The sequence below is a fragment of the Pseudorca crassidens genome, chromosome 10 (genome assembly GCF_039906515.1).
Source record: "Pseudorca crassidens isolate mPseCra1 chromosome 10, mPseCra1.hap1, whole genome shotgun sequence".
Taxonomy (NCBI): Eukaryota; Metazoa; Chordata; class Mammalia; order Artiodactyla; family Delphinidae; genus Pseudorca; species Pseudorca crassidens.
The window spans coordinates 59,465,724-59,483,677 of NC_090305.1; the positions used below are offsets into that span (position 1 = coordinate 59,465,724).

Here is a 17,954-nt window from a genome sequence, read left to right on the forward strand (position 1 = left end):
TGCGGACCCCGTGGATGCTGTGGTCCATGGGAGATGGCCGGCCTTAGGGCGGCTACAAGAGCTTGGGTTTGGAAGGCCACCTTCTGGTGCATCCGAGCCTGTCGGCTGGATTCTGTCAAATCCTCACGACCATTATAGACTTTAAAGGCCATTTTTACCAGATCTCGAATAAGGGTTTGAGGGCCGTCTTCTGCCCGTTTTAATTTCTTTCGGATGTCCGGGGCTGACTAGGTGATAAAATGGGTGGCTAGGACCGCTGCCCCTGCCGGGGTGTCGGGATCCAGCCGGGTGTAGAGAGTTAAGGCCTCTGTAAGGCGATTGAGAAAGATAGCTGGATTTTCGTTAGGTTCTTGGGTTATCTCTTTTAGTTTTTCAAAATTGACCACCTTATGAGCGGCAGCCTGCATGCCAGCCAGGAGGCATTGGATCATGAGGTCGCGTTTACGACGGCCATCTTGGCCATCCTGATAAGTCCAGCCTGGATCGGTGCCAGGTACGGCAGTGGCTCCGACAGGCATGGAGTTGTTGGTAAGGTGAACCTGATCTGCATGGTTTCGGGCAGCAGTCTGAATTCTTTCCCTCTCGTCAGGGGTCAGAGTAGAAGATAGGATCACAAAGATATCGTGCCAGGTTAGATCGTAGGCTTGAGAGAGATAGCGAAATTTTTTGATGTAGTGGGAGGAGTCGGCAGAGAAGGAGCCTAATCGTTTTTCAATTTGAGAGAGATCCTGGAGAGAGAAAGGGACATGGACTCTGACCAGTCCTTCCGCTCCTGCTACCTCCCTCAGAGGGCAGAGGAGATTTGAATCTTGGGAGTCGTGAGAGCGTGTATGTGCACTAATTGGCGAAGCAAGGGGCGTGGGAGGAGAAACCGTTGAGGGAGGCGGGGGAGCGGTTGGAGGGGCCGGAGCGGGTTCGGGAGGAGGAGGGACCGCTTCAGGGTAGGGTGGAGGTTGGAGAGGAGTTCTGAAGGGGGGAGTGGTAAGAGATTCGGGAGGATCGGTTAATGGGGAGGAATCCAAGGGGATTGAGGTTTTGGATGGAGATGTTTGTTTGGCAAGGAGGATTTGAGAGGTAGAACAATTGACGCAAAGGGAGGGGCGGGAGGGCAAATACCAAAAAACCTGGACATAGGGGACCTCAGACCATTTGCCCGTCCTGCGGCAGTAATTATCTAGATCACGGAGGATGTTAAAATCGAAAGTCCCTTCAGGAAAATAGCGAGGGCTGTAAAATTGGCAAGGAGACACCCCAGGGGCGTCTTAGGATCTGGTTTCGATTGTGAGGTTCCCATGACCCCCAGTCTGTCCCTGGGTGAGAGAGGCGTCCCTGGTCTCAGTCTCCAATTCACGGCAGGTCGGAGGGCGGTCAGGCGATTGGGACGTCTCCACAATCACCTGAGGCCTGACGGGTCGGAGAGCGGTCAGGCAATTGGGACGTGTCCACAGTTGCCCGAGGCCCGGAGAGAGGACGGAGGAATCCCTGACGCGGCCGGGATTAAGGACAGGGAGTTCGGTGGGCAGGGACTCTGGGGGTCGGAGGGAACAAGGGAGGGGGACTTACCCCGTTTTCTGCCGGATCGGGTGGATGAGTAGAGGTTCCCTGGTTGTCTCCTGGGGGAAGGGAGGAGCGGCCCGCGCGGTAACCCGCGGGGCTTGGTACCCCTCCCAGGTTTCGGCACCAAATGTAAGGTCGGATCTGAACAAACGGCACCTTGAAACAGAGGAAAGCTTCAAGTGAGCTTTATTAGGGAGCGCTCCCGGGCGAGGTTCACTGGTCCGAGAGAAAGGGGCCAGAGAAGTCGCACCCGGGCGAGGGTTGGGCAAGATTTTATAGGGGAAGAAGGGAAAGGGGTGTGGTGAATCTGGGAGGGCGCAGGGTGTTCCTTATTTGGTGGTCTTTTCGGGTATCCTGGGGGACCGTTAGTCCCGCCCCTTGAAAGGCGGGAAGGCTGGGCCGGGTGCAAACTCCCCAGGTCAGTTTCTGGAACTGGGTGGTCCGGAGAATTTCGGTCTGATGCAACCTGTGAATCTGATTGTGTTCCCCTGCCTCGGGCCAGTTGGCCTTACACTGATGTGCAATATAAACGCTTTAAGAGCTCCCCAGGGGATTATACTGTGCAGCAGAATGAAGAGCCAGTGATTTACATTCACAGTTCTTTGCTACTCAAAGCCTGGTACAGGAACACAACACGCTCACACCTGTGAGTTTGTCAGACATAGTCTTTGCCCCCTCCCTCGCCTCCCAAATTAGAATCTGCAGTTTAACCAGCTAAGCCTGTTTAACCTCAAGTGATTTGCATTCCTATGCACATTAAAGTTGGAGAAGCTCTGCCCAGGGCTCCTTGCCAAGCAAACTGGCCCAATGTGGAAGGAGGTAAAGCACTCAGGAAACAGAGCTCCAAGAATAGGCCCCCAACCGGAGGACGGAAGAGATCTCCTTGTTACAGGCTCTGTGTTGTGGCTCTCAGGGAAATCAGGTAGTGGCCGAGGTGGGCTGAGCCTCAGGGCGCTGGGCAGGACTTCAAAACAGAGCTGCTCTCTGAGCAGAGCAAACAGAGCAAAGAGACTGCTTCTGCAGCGGTGCAAACGCTGGAGGGGCCGATCTGCTGGATCTGTTTGACCACACCAGTCTGGGTGCTGTCCATGTTAGCTGCTGTCCTGTGACATAAGCACACCCCAAACACAGAACCTGCTCAAGCTCCTCTGTGATGGGAACATTGTGTTCTCAAACAGACAAAACAAACAACTCTTTACTTTGAGTGGTTATGAATTTTCATTTCCTACCCCACCACCCCCTTCAGCCCCACCCCTACCGAGACAAGTTATCTGGAACATTATTTGTCGAACAATAATTAGTACCAAGGCTGCAAAGAGCTGTTGACTTATAGAAAGACACAAAGTTAGTGTTTGAGTTAGTTAGTTTGAGTTTTATCTGGGGTCTTGCTGAGGACTAAAGCCTAGGAGAGAGCCACTCAGGTCTGATGAACTGCTCTGAAGAGGTAGGGGAGAAGCCAGGTTATATATGGCTAGGAAATAAGTGTAGTCAAGCATACATCTTGGTACAGAATTTCAAACGTGTGCATCAAAAGAAAAAGATACTGCAAATCATAAAAAACAGACATCTCAAGTTAATAGTTTTAGTGCTTTTCTATGTATGGGAAGTTTCAGAAATCCAGGGCCATTAAAATTTTCCCTGAGATATACATCTAACTATCTGTGGGCCTGCCTGTTCACGTGTATCCAAAGCACAAGGTGCCTCATCCTGTTTTTTTCTTTAAATTCCTTTTGGAGTGCAACTGTCAGGTCAGCAACTGCAGTGGGTTATGACTTAACCCTTGCAGAATCGGGTGGTGAGCAGCACTCTTTGGCTTAGCGATCCTAATTTTTCTGTGTCCATAGAACAAAGAGCTTTATTTGGGGTCTTGGGAATTGCAAATTGGGAGACACAGATTTGGGTAAAACCGAAAGAGTGTTCTGAAGAAGAGAAAGAATCAGAGACTTATAAAGGCAAAAGCCACAAGATTGTTAAAGTTGTCTTGCAAGGATTATGATCGGCTCTAATGCAAAAAGGAAATATTTGCCCTTAAGGGATAGGCTGTCATGATTTATTTAGGGTAAGGGTCTGTTAAGTATCTTAAGTTTCTGGAACATTGTGTAGATGTTCTGGATGCCTGCCTTTATAAGTCAATAAGTGGTCAAAAGTTCAGATTCCATCCTGGCTGAGATGTGTATAAGTCCCACTTCCTCAATTACCTCCTGGCTCCATCTGAGTGAGCTCTCTTAGCAATACTGACTCCATTTTTATTTTCCTTTCACATAGTTCAAAAGGAAATTCATGGACACATTAGGCATAGACGAGCAGTCCCCATTTTCCTTTTTGGGTATTTTGGATATTTTCCAGTGGCACCTTCCCCCGCCCCCCTATATTAACTCTTGGTTCTTCTCAACCCTGCCTTAAGACTTAGAAAGATGACCTTCTTGGACTGCCCTCCAGCTTCCAGTTGGGTTGGACCAGGGGCAGGCTCTGGCAGAAGGCCAGAGGGAGAGTCAGCTTCAGGTACTTATTCCCCCAGCTCACTTTGTATTGGACCATGGGTTGAGTATGTCCCTAAACTGAAGGCCACAGCTTCTGTCAGGTAGCCTCCTCCTACAGGTGGTCATAGCTTCCTATTAAAAAATGAAATTCAACTGAGCAAATTTTAAAGATCTTGTTGGCCATATTCAGCAATTCATGAATCAGGTAACATCCAACCTAGCAGATAGAAAGGAGCTCTGAGGAGCTTTGCAAAATGAAAGACTTTTGTAGGCAGAAGGGAGCAGGAACAACGAAGTTATACAAGGCAAAAAAGTGGGTTGGTTATAAGGTTACTTTCCTTTACAAGGGAATGGCAGGGGTCTATCAGGCAGATTACCTAACTAGTGTTGATCAGGAAATTCCTGATGGACTGGGGCTGGTTTAAAATTCCACTTCTGGAGGAGGCAAAACTAAAAAAAAATTTATTTATGTATTTTGTCTGCAGCAGGTGTTAGTTGCAGTATGCGGGTTCTTCATTGCAGCATGTGGGCTCTTCGTTGCGGCATGCATGTGGGATTTAGTTTCCCGATCAGGGATCGAACCTGGGCCCCCTGCGTTGGGAGCATGGAGTCTCACCCACTGCAGCACCAGGAAATTCCCCCAAAACTTTTAGTTAAGTTTTATTTTGGTGGCTTGACCCTTAGCATGAGCTACTCCATTTTGGGCCTGTTGCTTTGTTTTTACTATTTCAAATATTGTTAGCCTTGGGGTTTTGTACCACCTCATGGCCCATTTCCTTAACAGTTACAATTTTACATGTCACCCCTTGAACTCTCCTCAGTTATTCAGTTTTCATGTGCCGTTGGTTTCTCTTCCATCACATCAATAGCTCTCTGGTGCCAGGATCCATTCTATCTTTCCATCCTTGGTGGCTGGGGCATTGACAAAGAACCTGATGTGATTCAGACGACTGGAACAGAGCCTCAGCGCACGGATGAGCATCCCTCCTACTGAAACATCAGTTGGCAACATGCTGAGGCCTGGCACTAAGATGCACGTACCAGAGGGCAACCAGGACAGCTACCTGGCCCCTTGACACAGCAGCTTGCACGTGTCCTCCAATGGCAGCAGGTGGTCTTTACGGCATTGGCTCCACACCCTCCAGGTTCTCTGATGCTGTCAATAGAAGACATTTGCTCCTACAGGGACTGAGCAGTCTCCTGATGTGACTTCAGCCCTTCTTCAAGCAGCCTCTCTACCCACAAACTTACCCCTCCAGAATTCTACATACTGGCAGATAGCACCATTGTTCACCCACTAGGTGAACCCTGTTAGAACTCACCTATAGGAGTTTTAAAGATGAGACAACAGGCCCAAAATGGAGTAGCTCATGCTAAGCCCCATGTGACCAAAATCAAACTTAATTTAAAGTTTTGGCCCTCCCAGAAATGGAATTTTAAACCAGTCCCATTCCCTCAGGAATTTCCTGATCAGCACTAGATAGGTAATCTGCCTGATAGAGCCCTGCCATTCCCTTGTAAAGGAGAGTAACCTTGCAATGACCAATATCCTTTTTGTCTAGTATAACTTCCTTTTTCCTGCTCCCTTTTGCCTATGAAATCTCTTGCATTGCGTAGCTCTTTGGAGCTCATGCCTATCTCCTAAATTGTGTGCTGTCTGATTCATGAGTTGCTGAATTAAGGCCAATAAGATCTTTATTTATTTTTTTAATTTTTAAAATATTTTTTTGGCTGTGTTGGGTATTCGTTGCTACGCTCGAGCTTTGTCTAGTTGCGGCGAGTGGGAGCTACTCTTCGTTGCGGTGCACGGGTGTCTCATTGTGGTGGCTTCTCTTGTTGCAGAGCACGGGCTCTAGGTGCGCGGGCTTTGGTAGTTGTGGTGCACATGCTCAGTAGTTGTGGCTCGCAGGCTCTAGAGGACAGGCTCAGTAATTGTGGTGCATGGGCTCAGTTGCTCCACAGCATGTGGGATCTTCCCAGACCAGGGATCGAACCTGTGTCCCCTGCACTGGCAGGCAAATTCTTAACCACTGCGCCACCAGGGAAGTCCCAAGGCCAATAAAATTAATTTACTTCATTGAATTTTGTTCTTTAACAGTTTTGGTGATGACAGTGGGATCCAAGGGAGTCTACTAACATCCTCAAGGACAATGGGAAACATAGGCATTGGCACCTGCTGAACCATTTTGTTCTCTTTCTCGCTGCTTCTGAAGGCCATGGGTAAGTTTCTCTTGGATCTGAGCTCTGCTCCCTTTGCATCTGAGCTTGCTGCTCTCATTGGTTTTCCAGACCAGGGTTAACAGGGCAGTCTGGACTGACAGGAGGCTTTAACAGAGCACAAGTCCCTAGCTCCTGGTCAGTCCACAATACCATTTCTTTGGTTACTGCTGACATCCACAGGTCTAGTTCCTGCTCAGTTATTATTGGTTTCTGCTGATACACACATAAGGTAAAAGAATGATCGATCTATTGTTAAAGGGAATCTTGGAAGGCAAAGTTGCAAAAGATACATTCAGGTTGAGCACCTAAAAGCTGTTTGAGCTCACCATCTAATCTAAGACCCCCATTCTAGGATAAATTGGTTAGGGAATGGGTTAGATCAGTACTAGGTCACCTGCCAACCTCAAGAAAATTTTTGTGCAATGAGATGCCCTGTAAAACATAAAACATCACAGAATCTCCAACCCAGTGGCACATTCCTGTTAGGGATGAATTTGGTTCCAAGAGACCAAAGGCTTCACTGAAGAAATAGGGTCCTCAAGTTCCAAAGAACTGAGTGTTCTATCTTCTGGCACACGTGCTTATTTTACGTCTAAGAACTATGGTCCTGGAAGCTATAGATACATACAAAAATGTCAAAATCTTACTAAAGACAACCTAGATTTACAATGACCATTATGGGGAACATTTCAGTTAGACAAGGCCATTCATTCAAAAAGTACAATTGTAATCGAGTGTTCCCAAATCAAACCAACAGAATGGGATACCTGTTATTTTAACTGATATGCAGAAGCCTCCAAAAGGCTTCAAGATTCCAAAATAGCTTCATTGAAAGATTCATTGCAAAAGACTAATGAAGGGGCTTCCCTGGCGGTCCAGTGGTTAAGACTCTAAGCTGCCAATGCAGAGGACATGGGTTTGATCCCTGGTCGGGGAACTAAGATCCCACATACCGCAGGGCCAAAAATTTTTTTTAATAAAAGCATTAATGAAAAGTTAAAGACACAAGAGTTACCCAAAACCAAAGGCTGTAAGACTGACGTGACTCTTACCACTCCCATCTATCTTCCTTTACCTGAGTACTCCCAGTCTACGAATCCTCTATCTGAATCGCCTTTCCACTCTGAAGAGACTATTAGTTACCTTTTATTTTATTTTTATTTTGTGCTTATAGTAAACTTTATTTTCATTGATTTCATTTAACATAATTTCAAAGTAAGTCTGTGCTTTAAGATAAGCAAAAGAACAGATACCCTAAATCTCATTAAGAGATCTTTTTCAGACTGTTCCTCTGAGCAGGACACGGGGGTTTCAGGGGCCCCAGTGGTGATACCTAACATTTTATCCCTGGAGATATTACCTGTAGATACAGAAAGAACGGATAACACCAACACACAAGAATCAAACTGTATGAGGGTAATACAGGAAGAAGCTCTTATGTTATACTTTATCCACCTCTTTAGGGTTGTAATGATAATGACTGACTTTTTTCTCTGCAAAGTTCAGTGTTGTTTTTTGTTGTTTGTTTTTGTTCAGTGTTGTTTTAAATAAAATGTCAGAATATGTGAAAATGCTGTACTCATTTATCTTAATACACTAAAAATAGTGGAAGTTTAAAAATTCTTCATGAGTCCAATCTGGGCCATGACTACCACTGATGGGGTTTACCCAGCACACTAATTCCAAGTTTGGCGACCATCAGCAAACTGGCTCCCGCAATTAAGCCTGCAGGCATAAATTTTCCAGTGTGGTAGAATCTCATTCCCATCATGCCAGCCAAGGTTCCAGATGTAACGAAGAAAACCTAAATGTTCCTTGGGTCCTGAGACCCCTGATAGGCACCCGGGCCCGCTAAACCACCGAAGAGGAGCCCGGCAGCCAGAGACGGGACACTGCCTGCTTTTGCATAACCAGCGATCCCACTTATCCCACCCGAAGCAACCAGTGCTGCGTAGCCAAAACCAATACAATATAAAGGCACTAGTGGGCTGGAGTCCTTCTGCATTGTTCTCTTTCACTCTGTCCAGACAGATTACACCAGGCCTGCACCTCCTTCCCGAAGGTCTGCACTGGCCGACAAGGGCGCACATGCCTTGGGGTGGAGAGTCGCCAAAGTTAACTTTTAACATCTTTTTAAAATTAATTAATTAATTTTTTGGCTGCGCTGGGTCTTCGTTGCTGCACACGGGCTTTCTCTTGTTGCGCTGAGCGGGGGCTACTCTTTGTTGCGGTGCGCGGGCTTCTTATTGCGGTGGCTTCTCTTGTCGCGGAAGACAGGCTTTAGTGCGCGGGCTTCAGTAGTTGTGGCATTCAGACTCAGTAGTTGTGGCTCTCGGGGGTCTAGAGCTCAGGCTCAGTAGTTACAGCGCACGGGCTTAGTTACTCCGCGGCATGTGGGATCTTCCCGGACCAGGGCTCGAACCCATGTCCCCTGCATTGGCAGGTGGATTCTTAACCCCTGCGCCACCAGGGAAGCCTTTAACTTTTAATGATCTCCTTTGGGTATCTTTCAGTCCTTTGTCACAGACTAAGGGCCACAGTTAAAGAATCTTTCCTAAACACAGGGAGCATCCCCAAAAGTATTTTGAAGAATTGAGTCCTAATCTGGGCTGTCAGATCTTCACCAGCTTGTGCACATGTAGGAAAGCCCCAGAATGGATGCAGGAGGCAGAATGGTGTAACTCTGAGAATGATACTCAAGATCCTGGATCTCCAACATGGTCCCCTTGTGGACCAGAAAAAGCTCGCGAAATAGCAGTGGATCTTTTAAAAGCTCTTCTCAAGGTTTTCCCTGCCTGAAGTGGTTGCTCTATTATTCACACCTGCAAACAAAAGAAAGATGAATTTAGGGCAGACTTTAAAGCCCATCTGGAAGCTCTCTTCCTATGGCATTCTGATTTCCATACAATAGATGATGCTGCCCAACCTGCTCTAACTGCCTTATTGGTAAATGTATTTTCTCCCCTGAGGTAAGTGGATTGATTAAAAGGCAGAAAATAGATGGGAAGTCACAGGTCTGACCAAATTTTGAGTTGTTTGTATATTTTGGAAATTAAGCCCTATTGGTCGCATCGTTTGCAAATACTTTCTCACAGTCCTTAGGTTGTGTTTTCCTTTTGCTTATGGTTTCCTTTGCTGTGCAAAAGCCTATAAGTTTAATTAGGTCCCATTTGTTAGCTGAGCACTTTGAAAGGATAACTCTCTCTCTCTTTTTTTTTTTTTGGCCGCGCAGCTTGCGGGATCTTAGTTATCTGACCAGAGGTCGAACCCAGGCCCCTGGCAATGGAAACATGGAGTCCTAACCACTGGAAAGGATATCTTTTTATGTGCCCTACAATCTGTCCTTGGTATAGAGAGGAAGAATTCCAGCCAAAAATCCCTAATTTAATCAGTTACCCTAATATCTGCGGGCTACCTCTAATACTGACATTGGGAGATTAAAAAGTGCAGAACCTATAAATATTCAGATAGATGTAACTAAACCTCTTCCCAAATTATCTCAATATCCATTAAAATCCGAGGCCACACAAGGCCTCACGTTAGACCAAATCACCCAGGGGCTAACCGTTCCCTGTACCAGACCCGGTGTGTTGCTGTTAGCATAACTGATGCCATCTTGGGCCCTTACAATTTCTACTGTTTTTCACTGACCCTACTCAGGACTGTACTGTGCAGTGAATCACTTCTGTACTGTACCGTGCAGTGAATCACTTCTCTGTCATCAAGGGCTTTTTAGTTAATAAATATCGTTTAATAATCATTAGGTCCAGGAAGCCTCTATGCTCTGTTAGTCCCCAAACAATGATGAAAACCTTCCCTGACGTATTCCCAGCACCCATGAGACTAGTTACCCGTTCATAAATCTTAACTTACGAATGCACCTACTGCCATATCCTAGGTTAACTATAAAGAATTGTCCCAATGGTCCTTCATTTCTATTCCCTTCTGCCTATAAAACCTCTTGCTTTGTATACTCTTCAGAGCTCCTCTCTGCCTGCTAAATTGGATGCAGTCTGACTCAGGAATGTCATGGTCCCAACGCGGGTTGGGAAAGAATTTCCAGATACAAGGCAGAATGTAAAGAAGATAGAATTTATTAAAGGGAAGGGTCGCTACCAGAAGAGCAGGCCGGCTTCCTGATAATCAGGGAGAGCCGACCCGGAGCAAGTGTTACTGGTCTGTTTTTATATCCAGGGAACAAAGGAAGTTACGAGTCACCTGCTGATTGGGCAGGGTATGCATACTAACAGTGTGGCAGAGCAGGAGAAGAACGGGGCAAATACCTTTCCTTATATGGGTTGGGAAAGGGACAGGGCATGACACTTGGGAGGAATCAGGGATATTGTAATGGTTGCTACATGACAGTGATAAGAGCCCGGTAACTCCCTGTCCCTCGATGTTGGCCCTTTGAGTTTATCTTGTCCGTTATCCTTGGAGCACCACAATGAATTGCTAATTAAAGCCAAAAGGGCTTTAAAATTTACTCAGTTGAATTTTGTTAACGGGAGAAAACAGCTGAAAGCTGTGGTCAGGAAAAATTTTGTGTGCCTGTGGACTGGGAATGAGCAAGTATCCCTGGTTGTGGTGGTGATGGGGGAAGGGACTGTCCTGAACGGAGCCTTCCTTAGGATTTGGTTCCCCTCCTTGAACGGGGCCCCAGAGGGTAATGAGTGGTCCCCTTTACAGCTCCTCCTGGCCAGCCTGGTAATCTAGATCTTGCTGGTCTCTGATTTGACCCCTGGCTTTGATCCCGTTCTTCCCTGGGGGGAGGCAGCCCTGGAGGGATGCCCTGCACACAAATGGGGAGGGGTGTAGGAAAACAGGATAAGACGGATGGAGCTCTGGGGTACCAAGAGAAGACAGGCGCCCAGTGGGTTAGGTGGGGTGTGTGGGGACCACCTCCTGCGTTGGGCTCAGAGGTCGTCCAGCAGGGCACTTGGTCCTGGGAGAAGCCGAGACGTCGGCCCTCCCAGCTTCCTAGAGAGGCCGAGAGGCCCGGGGCGGTGACGCGCTTGCGCGATACGGGCCAGAGGAGAGCCGGGCGCGGGGCTACTGGCGCGGCCTGGGCCGTGTGGTCAGGGCACCTAGGAGCTCGCGGCCGCGGGAGTCGGTGAGTAGGGCGGCGGGGCGGCGGGGCGGCGTTGGGGGGAGCGGGGCGGCGGGGCTTGTCTTGGGGGCGCGGGGTTCCCGGCGGGCGGCCGGTGAGGCTCGGCCTGGAGGCTGCGCCCGGGCTGGGGTCTGGCCTGGGAGCCCAACCGCCGCGGTGAGGGCGTATCTGCCTGCGCTTCGCTGCCCGGGGCGGGAATCTGGAGTAATGGTTTCTGTGTTTTATCACTTCTCCCAATTATGCAAACAAAGCGTATTCATAACATGTAATTAGATGACGCGGGTGAGCGTTAGAAAAGTGAAAGTACCCGCAATCCGTTGTTTTCGTTCGGAGGCTTCCTGACCTTTTAAAATTTGTGCACGATTATGCAAACTCTTATACATGTACAAATATATATTTTTAAGAAGTGGGATTATTTTACTGGTTTTTAAAGATGTATAATCCATATATTTTATTTTTAATTAAAAAAATTGAGGTGTAATCCACATAGAACAACATAGTGGTTTTAGGTGTACAACATGATTCCGTATTTGTATACTGTTGCTTTTAAAAAGCTTTTTTTAGTAGTATTGTGATAAAATGCACATAACATTTACCACACGATACATAAAAATTGATCATTTAAGCCATTTAAAAGTGTATAATTCAGTGCCATTATGTACATTAATATTATTGCTTTTTGAAAATTATATCGTCTTCAACTTGTGGAATGCATTTGTTCATATATTGGTTAAATTTGGGGCCAGCAGTGTGACACCACTGAGACATATTTTTGCAAGTAAAATTAAAAAAAAAATTTTGTTTTCCATAGTACACATTACATGAAGCTGTAAATGCTCAACAAGTGATGTGTATTAGGTTGATTGTTTTCAGAATGAAAATACTATATAAAATACAGTTTTTAAACACAAGGTAAAGCTGTAACCTAAAACCACTCTACTGTCTTCTCACTTACATTGGCCTAAGAAATCAGAGAATGTTCACCTTCTTAAAAGTGTGGCGCAGTGGTTGAGAGTCCGCCTGCCGATGCGGGGACACGGGTTCGTGCGCCGGTCCGGGAAGATCCCACATGCCGCGGAGCGGCTGGGCCCGTGAGCCATGGCCGCCGAGCCTGCACATCCGGAGACTGTGCTCCGCAACGGGAGAGGCCACAACAGTGAGAGGTGCTCGTACCACACGCACACACACACACAAACCCTTTTTATTTTGAATAATTGCAGACACACAGAGGGTGTCAGAACTTTACAGAGTTCCCTTATATCTTTACCTGGTTTACCTAAAGGTAATGTCTTGCATAACTACAGTACAGTCATCAAACTTAAGAAATTTGCAGGGGTCCAATACTATTAATTAAACTGCTGATTTATCCAGAGTTCATCACTGTCTCGCTAATGTTCTTTTTCTGTTCCAGGATCCAGTATACAATCCCTCATTCCATTTAGTTGTCACGTCTTCTAGTCTCCTTCAGTCTGTGACAGTTCCTCAGTTTTACTTGTTTTTCATGATTTTGAAGTATTTTGTATTTGTAATTTTAGAGTGACCCTCTCGATTTGGTTTTGTCAGATGTTCTGCTTAGATTGAGGATGATATCGATATGTCTTCTTACTGGTATACTACTCTCTTTGTTTTTGGTTGTGTGGGGTCTTAGTTGCGGCTCGTGGGCTCCTTAGTTGTGGCAGGCGGGCTCCTTAGTTGCAACTCGCCAGCTCCTTAGTTGTGGCATGTGAACTCTTAGTTGTGGCATGCATGTGGGATCTAGTTCCCTGACCAGGGATCGAACCCCAACCCCCTGCATTGGGAGTGCGGAGTCTTATCCACTGCCCCACTAGGGCAGTCACTAAATTATTCTAACTTTGGCCATTGGGAACTCTTTCAAGTTGGCTCCTGTTTCCCCTTACATGCTCCTTTCCTTTTTTGTGTCTTTCTCTGATTTTCAGGCACCACAAGCTGTTCATCTTGTATTTTCACCTCCCCCAGCCCTGGAATCAACCATTTCTGCAAGGATTCCTGGTTTCGTTTATTGTAGAATGGTATTGAGAAACCAAATTTTGGGCACTAGGTTGAGTTCATTTCTTAATTGGCAAATTGGTATAAATATTATTTTAACATTTTAAATGTGTACTAGAAGCAATCTTTCTTTAGTGGCAATTGTCTTAGAAATTTGTTTGTTTATTATTAGTGTATAAAATAAACCTTATGTACTCTCTCACTGGCAGGAAAAAGATGAAAACAAGAGATTACTTAATGGGGATTTTAAAAGGAAATCAAAATTACATTGCATATTGCTTTGCAATGTTGTGTTGCTTTCTGCTGTGTAACAGGGTGAATCAGCTATATGTATACATGTGTGCCCATATCCCCTCCCTCTTGCGTGAGCAAATATTTATTGATTACCTATTGTGTGTCAGGTAATGGGGACCTATTGTAATAAATATGGCAGTTCAGAATCCTGATCTTATGAAGTTTACACTGTAATTGGGGAAAAAGGGAACAATAGGCACATCATTGAAATTTCTGAATATATTACCTAAAAGGTATGTAACCTAAAAGGTATGTAAGAAAGAAAACAAATTCATAGAACACCAATGACTTAGATATAATTTAAAAATAATCCTTCTTTGACACATCTGTTGACATAGCATTTCTTAAAGATGTGTCATACTGAAAAATGGGGAGTACTATAGTGCCATTCTATTGGCAGATACTCTTGGAGATTCCCAATTAATATATTACCAGGCTCTGAAACGTTCTGAAAGTAAGATATGTTTCATTTTCTTTAAGCTTTCCAAAGCTTGTATTTTTTTTTTACAAATGCAGCTCTGTAGTTTTTACCAGATCATATAAAAATGTATTTGAAATACTATCATAAAGAACAGGATAAAGAAGCAAATATAAATCATCTGAAGTCACACCATCCTGAGATAACCACATAAACATTTTGCTGCTGCCGTTCCTTTCTTTCATCTCTCCACATCTGTATAACGACACAGTCAAATGTGTATTTAGAGATTGTTCTAAAATACTGTCCTTATTGTATATGTACTTTTCTCTTTTTTCCTTTTCTCTCACCTCTCCATCCTCCATCCTGAAAATCACTATTAAGGATCTGGCTGTTACTTTGTTCCATATTCATATTATCATGTACAAGTTTTTGTGTAAGAAGATGTTAAATGGGATTGGTCCTGTACTCGGAGTGGGCTGAAACCCTAAACAGAAATGGTGAATGATAAGTGTCAAAACATTCTAACCATTTTTAGAGAGAGGCCCCAGACACATTTTCACGTGACTTATTAAAAGGTGAACAAAATCGGGCCTGTGAATCTTAGTCACCCCCCAACTTGAGCCTATGTGTGAATACTTATTCATATGAAGAGTGTTGGTTGGCCTGACAGTGAGCCAGCATTTTCTCTTCCTCATATAGCAGGGGATGCTATCTTCCCAGGTGCCAATCCAAGTGCAAGAGTAGGGAGTGAGGAAGGCAGTAATAAAGTCCTTTGAGAAGATTAAAGGAGGCTTGCATAAGAAGATTCTGCCATGTTATTTTCTGACTGGATGCTTGTTGACCTAAGGAAACTAACTCATCAGCCCAGCCAGCACCACATCCACTTCTATTTACAAAAGAATTCTGAGAATATGATATAGTCCTACAAGAGTTTGGGGAATACGCCATAAAATCAGAGGCTGCTAGAATTCCCCTGACATCAGCATAAGAAGAGAAGATTGTGATGGGGGTAAAGTACATTTCCACAGATGTGGGGCAAGAGGGTAAGTTTTCCATAAGTCAAATGATACCATAGATGTAAGTAGGCTGAAGCTGCCTTAAAAGAATCCCCTTTCAGGGTACCTGGCAGAAGGAAACGACCCCAAATATAAATCCTTTGAAAAGGAGGTAAGAGAAAAATTTAAAAGGATAAACCAAAAGTGCATCACGCGGGCTTCCCTGGTGGCTCAGTGGTTGAGCGTCTGCCTGCCGATGCAGGGGACGCGGGTTCGTGCCCCGGTCCGGGAAGATCCCACATGCCACGGAGTGGCTGGGCCCGTGAGCCATGGCCGCTGAGCCTGCGCGTCTGGAGCCTGTGCTCTGCAGCGGGAGAGGCCACAACAGTGAGAGGCCCGCGTACCGCAAAACGAAAACAAAACAAAAGTGCATCACTCAAATTAGGAAAAGGTGGACTATAAAAGGCCACTTCATCAAGGTGCCTGGGGTAGGGGTGCCAACAAAGAATCTACAAATGCATTCTCAAGAGGAGCTAGCAGCAGTTGGATGTCTGCCATAACAGACAGCATATAAGAGCCAAGAAAGAACTCCAGACAGCATCAGATTTTGCCTGGTTGCCTCTCATTTCTTTTCCCTGCTCTGACACTGGAAGAATCAGCAAGAAAGTGAGGAAGGCAAGCAGAACAAGATAGAAAAACAGTGAAAGAATAGATGATACTGCATCACTACTCACCCCGTCCCTTCTCATCTTCCTCACTGCCGCTTTGCAGAAGCAAGAATCCAGCCTGAGCTAGGGGTAAGGGAGAAGATTTGAATTGGTTGAGAGATTGAAGTTTTGGTATTAAGTTAGACTGGGTTTTTTAATTATCTTTTTAAAGAAATATTTATTTATTTATTTGGCTGCCTCAGGTCTTAGTTGCAGCACACAGGATCTTTGTTGCCGCACCTTTTTAGTTGCAGAATGCAGGATCTTTAGTTGCGGCATGCAGGATCTAGTTCCCTGACCAGGGATCGAACTTGGGCCCCTTGCGTTGGGAGTGCAGAGTCTTAGCTACTGGCCCGTCAGGGAAGTCCCGGTTTTTTATTATCTTAAAAAATGGGTGGAACTGCCAAGAGATCTGAGATCAAGATTAATTCAGGGACAAGGAATATCCCAGAAAGTCTGTTTGGTCATCAGTGGAGAAAAGTAGGTTATTTCCTTTTTGCATTCCCTTGAGACTATCACATTTAATAAATAATATATAGATATAGATAGATACATATAGATATCTTGTATATATATATCGTGTGTGTATCACTATTAAATATATAAAATGCAAAAAAAATTACATTGCATATAAGATGATAGAGCAAAATGACAGAAAGAAGAAAATGTCCCTGAAATATGCCCATATGCTTGCTTGGGAAATTTTCCCATTCTTTTTTTTTTTTTTACATTTATTTATTTACTTTTGGCTGCGTTGAGTATTCGTTGCTTCGCGCAGGCTTTCTCTAGTTGCGGTGAGCGGGGGCTACTCTTCGTTGCAGTGGGCGGGCCTCTCATCTCACTGGCGTCTCTTGTTGTGGAGCACGGGCTCTAGGCGCGTGGGCTCAGTAGTTGTGGCTCGCAGGCTCTAGAGCACAGGCTCAGTAGTTGTGGTGCACAGGCCTAGTTGCTCCGCGGCATGTGGGATCTTCCCGGACCAGGGCTCGAACCTGTGTCTCCTGCATTGGCAGGCGGATTTGTAACTACTGTGCCACCAGGGAAGTCCTCCCCTGTTCTTTTGAAAGCCATTTTCATTTGGGAATGAAACTGGGTGGAGGGATGAAGCTCTGGGGGAGAAGAGGCCTGCTCCATCTCAGGTTGCTCCCCAGGCCTGGGGGCTCCCATTTGTGGTATAATCTTAACAAGTTGATGAATGAAGCTTTTCTTCTGTCCTCAGAAGCTAGTTGGGACCTGGAAGGAACCCTGAGGCATTAGGATACCTAAATTTAATTGGGCAGTTTCAGCTCATTGGCCCCATCTCTTTACTATGCTGTGGGGCTTTCATTCAGACTTCGAAAGGCCCAGGAGGTCATTAACTATTTTTTTTCTTTTAAAGGAATGGTTTTCTTTTTTTAAAAAATTTTTTTTGGCTGTGTCGGGTCTTAGTTGCGACATGTGGGATCTTTGTCTCAGCATGTAGGAATTGTGGTGCACGGTCTTCTCTCTGGTTGTGGCGCTCGGGCTCCATGGCGCGTGGGCTCTCTAGTTGTGGCGTGTGGGCTTAGTTGCCCCGCGGCATGTGAGATCTTAGTTCCTTGACCGGGGATTGAACCATCGTCCCCTGCATTGGAAGGCGGATTCTTTAACACTGGACCACCGGGGAAGTCCCAGGAAGTCACTAACTTTTATCCATGTTCGTGGTTGCAGGGGCTGGGCTCAGAGGGCTGGAATCTTTTGCCATATTCACAGACAGTTGCCCTCATTTTTCTGTTGGTCCATCTTCTCATCACCTCTTTACAAATACTTCACTGACCTCTTCGGACATTTCTGCAGCAGCTGCTTCAGAACAGGTCGGCTTGGAGGCTTATGTTTGGTGCTGATTTCCCTGTGGGTCTCAATTTCCTGAGATAGGTCAGTGCCATTTACATTTCCCGCTGGGTGCGTTTCTTCAAAATATTTCTCTCTGGTCTCCAGTTCATTCTGTTGCGTCTCACTCCCGGATTTCTCTGCACCTGAGTGTCTTTCTCTTCCCCAGTCTTTCTGCAGGTTTGGCTGGGAAAGTCTCTCGCCTCTTTCTCTGACTCTCAGCTCCCTCCTGAGCAGCTCCCGTTGGTGCTGCTGCGGCTCAGCAAGGCTGGAGCCTGCCCCTGCCGCTCCGGAGGCACCTTTCCTCTTCAGCCTCCCCTT

The 17,954-nt window shown here is 45.9% G+C and overlaps 2 protein-coding genes and 1 pseudogene across 4 annotated transcripts in view; 1 reads left to right on the top strand and 2 right to left on the bottom strand.

Moving 5' to 3' along the window:
- On the bottom strand, positions 1–2,647 carry LOC137231650 (uncharacterized). The gene is made up of 3 exons (XM_067752156.1): positions 2,557–2,647; positions 1,564–1,730; positions 1–728 (listed from the first exon to the last, which is right to left on the bottom strand). Exons 1-3 carry the CDS (start codon positions 2,645–2,647, stop codon positions 228–230), a joined length of 759 nt encoding a protein of 252 aa, XP_067608257.1. The 3' UTR covers positions 1–227.
- Positions 2,648–6,135: 3,488 nt separating this feature from the next.
- The window catches only part of ZNF445 (zinc finger protein 445), a 34,384-nt gene continuing 22,565 nt past the window's right edge, over positions 6,136–17,954 (top strand). Inside the window, exon 1 of one of the 3 annotated variants that reach the window (XM_067753875.1) lies at positions 6,136–6,257. The gene's annotated coding sequence lies outside the window, so the exon portion shown is untranslated. Of the gene's footprint in view, positions 6,258–11,227; positions 11,368–17,954 lie in introns of those variants that run through there. The other 2 variants (XM_067753873.1, XM_067753874.1) reach the window with 2 other exon arrangements.
- On the bottom strand, positions 7,818–8,320 carry LOC137233084 (transmembrane protein 14C pseudogene; annotated as a pseudogene).

What these genes read in the sequence shown, in the direction of transcription:
- LOC137231650 (XM_067752156.1), bottom strand. Translation starts at nt 2,647, where the DNA reads ATGGACAGCACCCAGACTGGTGTGGTCAAACAGATCCAGCAGATCGGC. An exon ending in AGAAGCAGTCTCTTTGCTCT is followed by an intron (nt 1,731 to 2,556) that starts GTTTGCTCTGCT and finishes GCTCACTTGAAG; the next exon opens with CTTTCCTCTGTTTCAAGGTG. An exon ending in CCGATCCGGCAGAAAACGGG is followed by an intron (nt 729 to 1,563) that starts GTAAGTCCCCCT and finishes TTCTCTCTCCAG; the next exon opens with GATCTCTCTCAAATTGAAAA.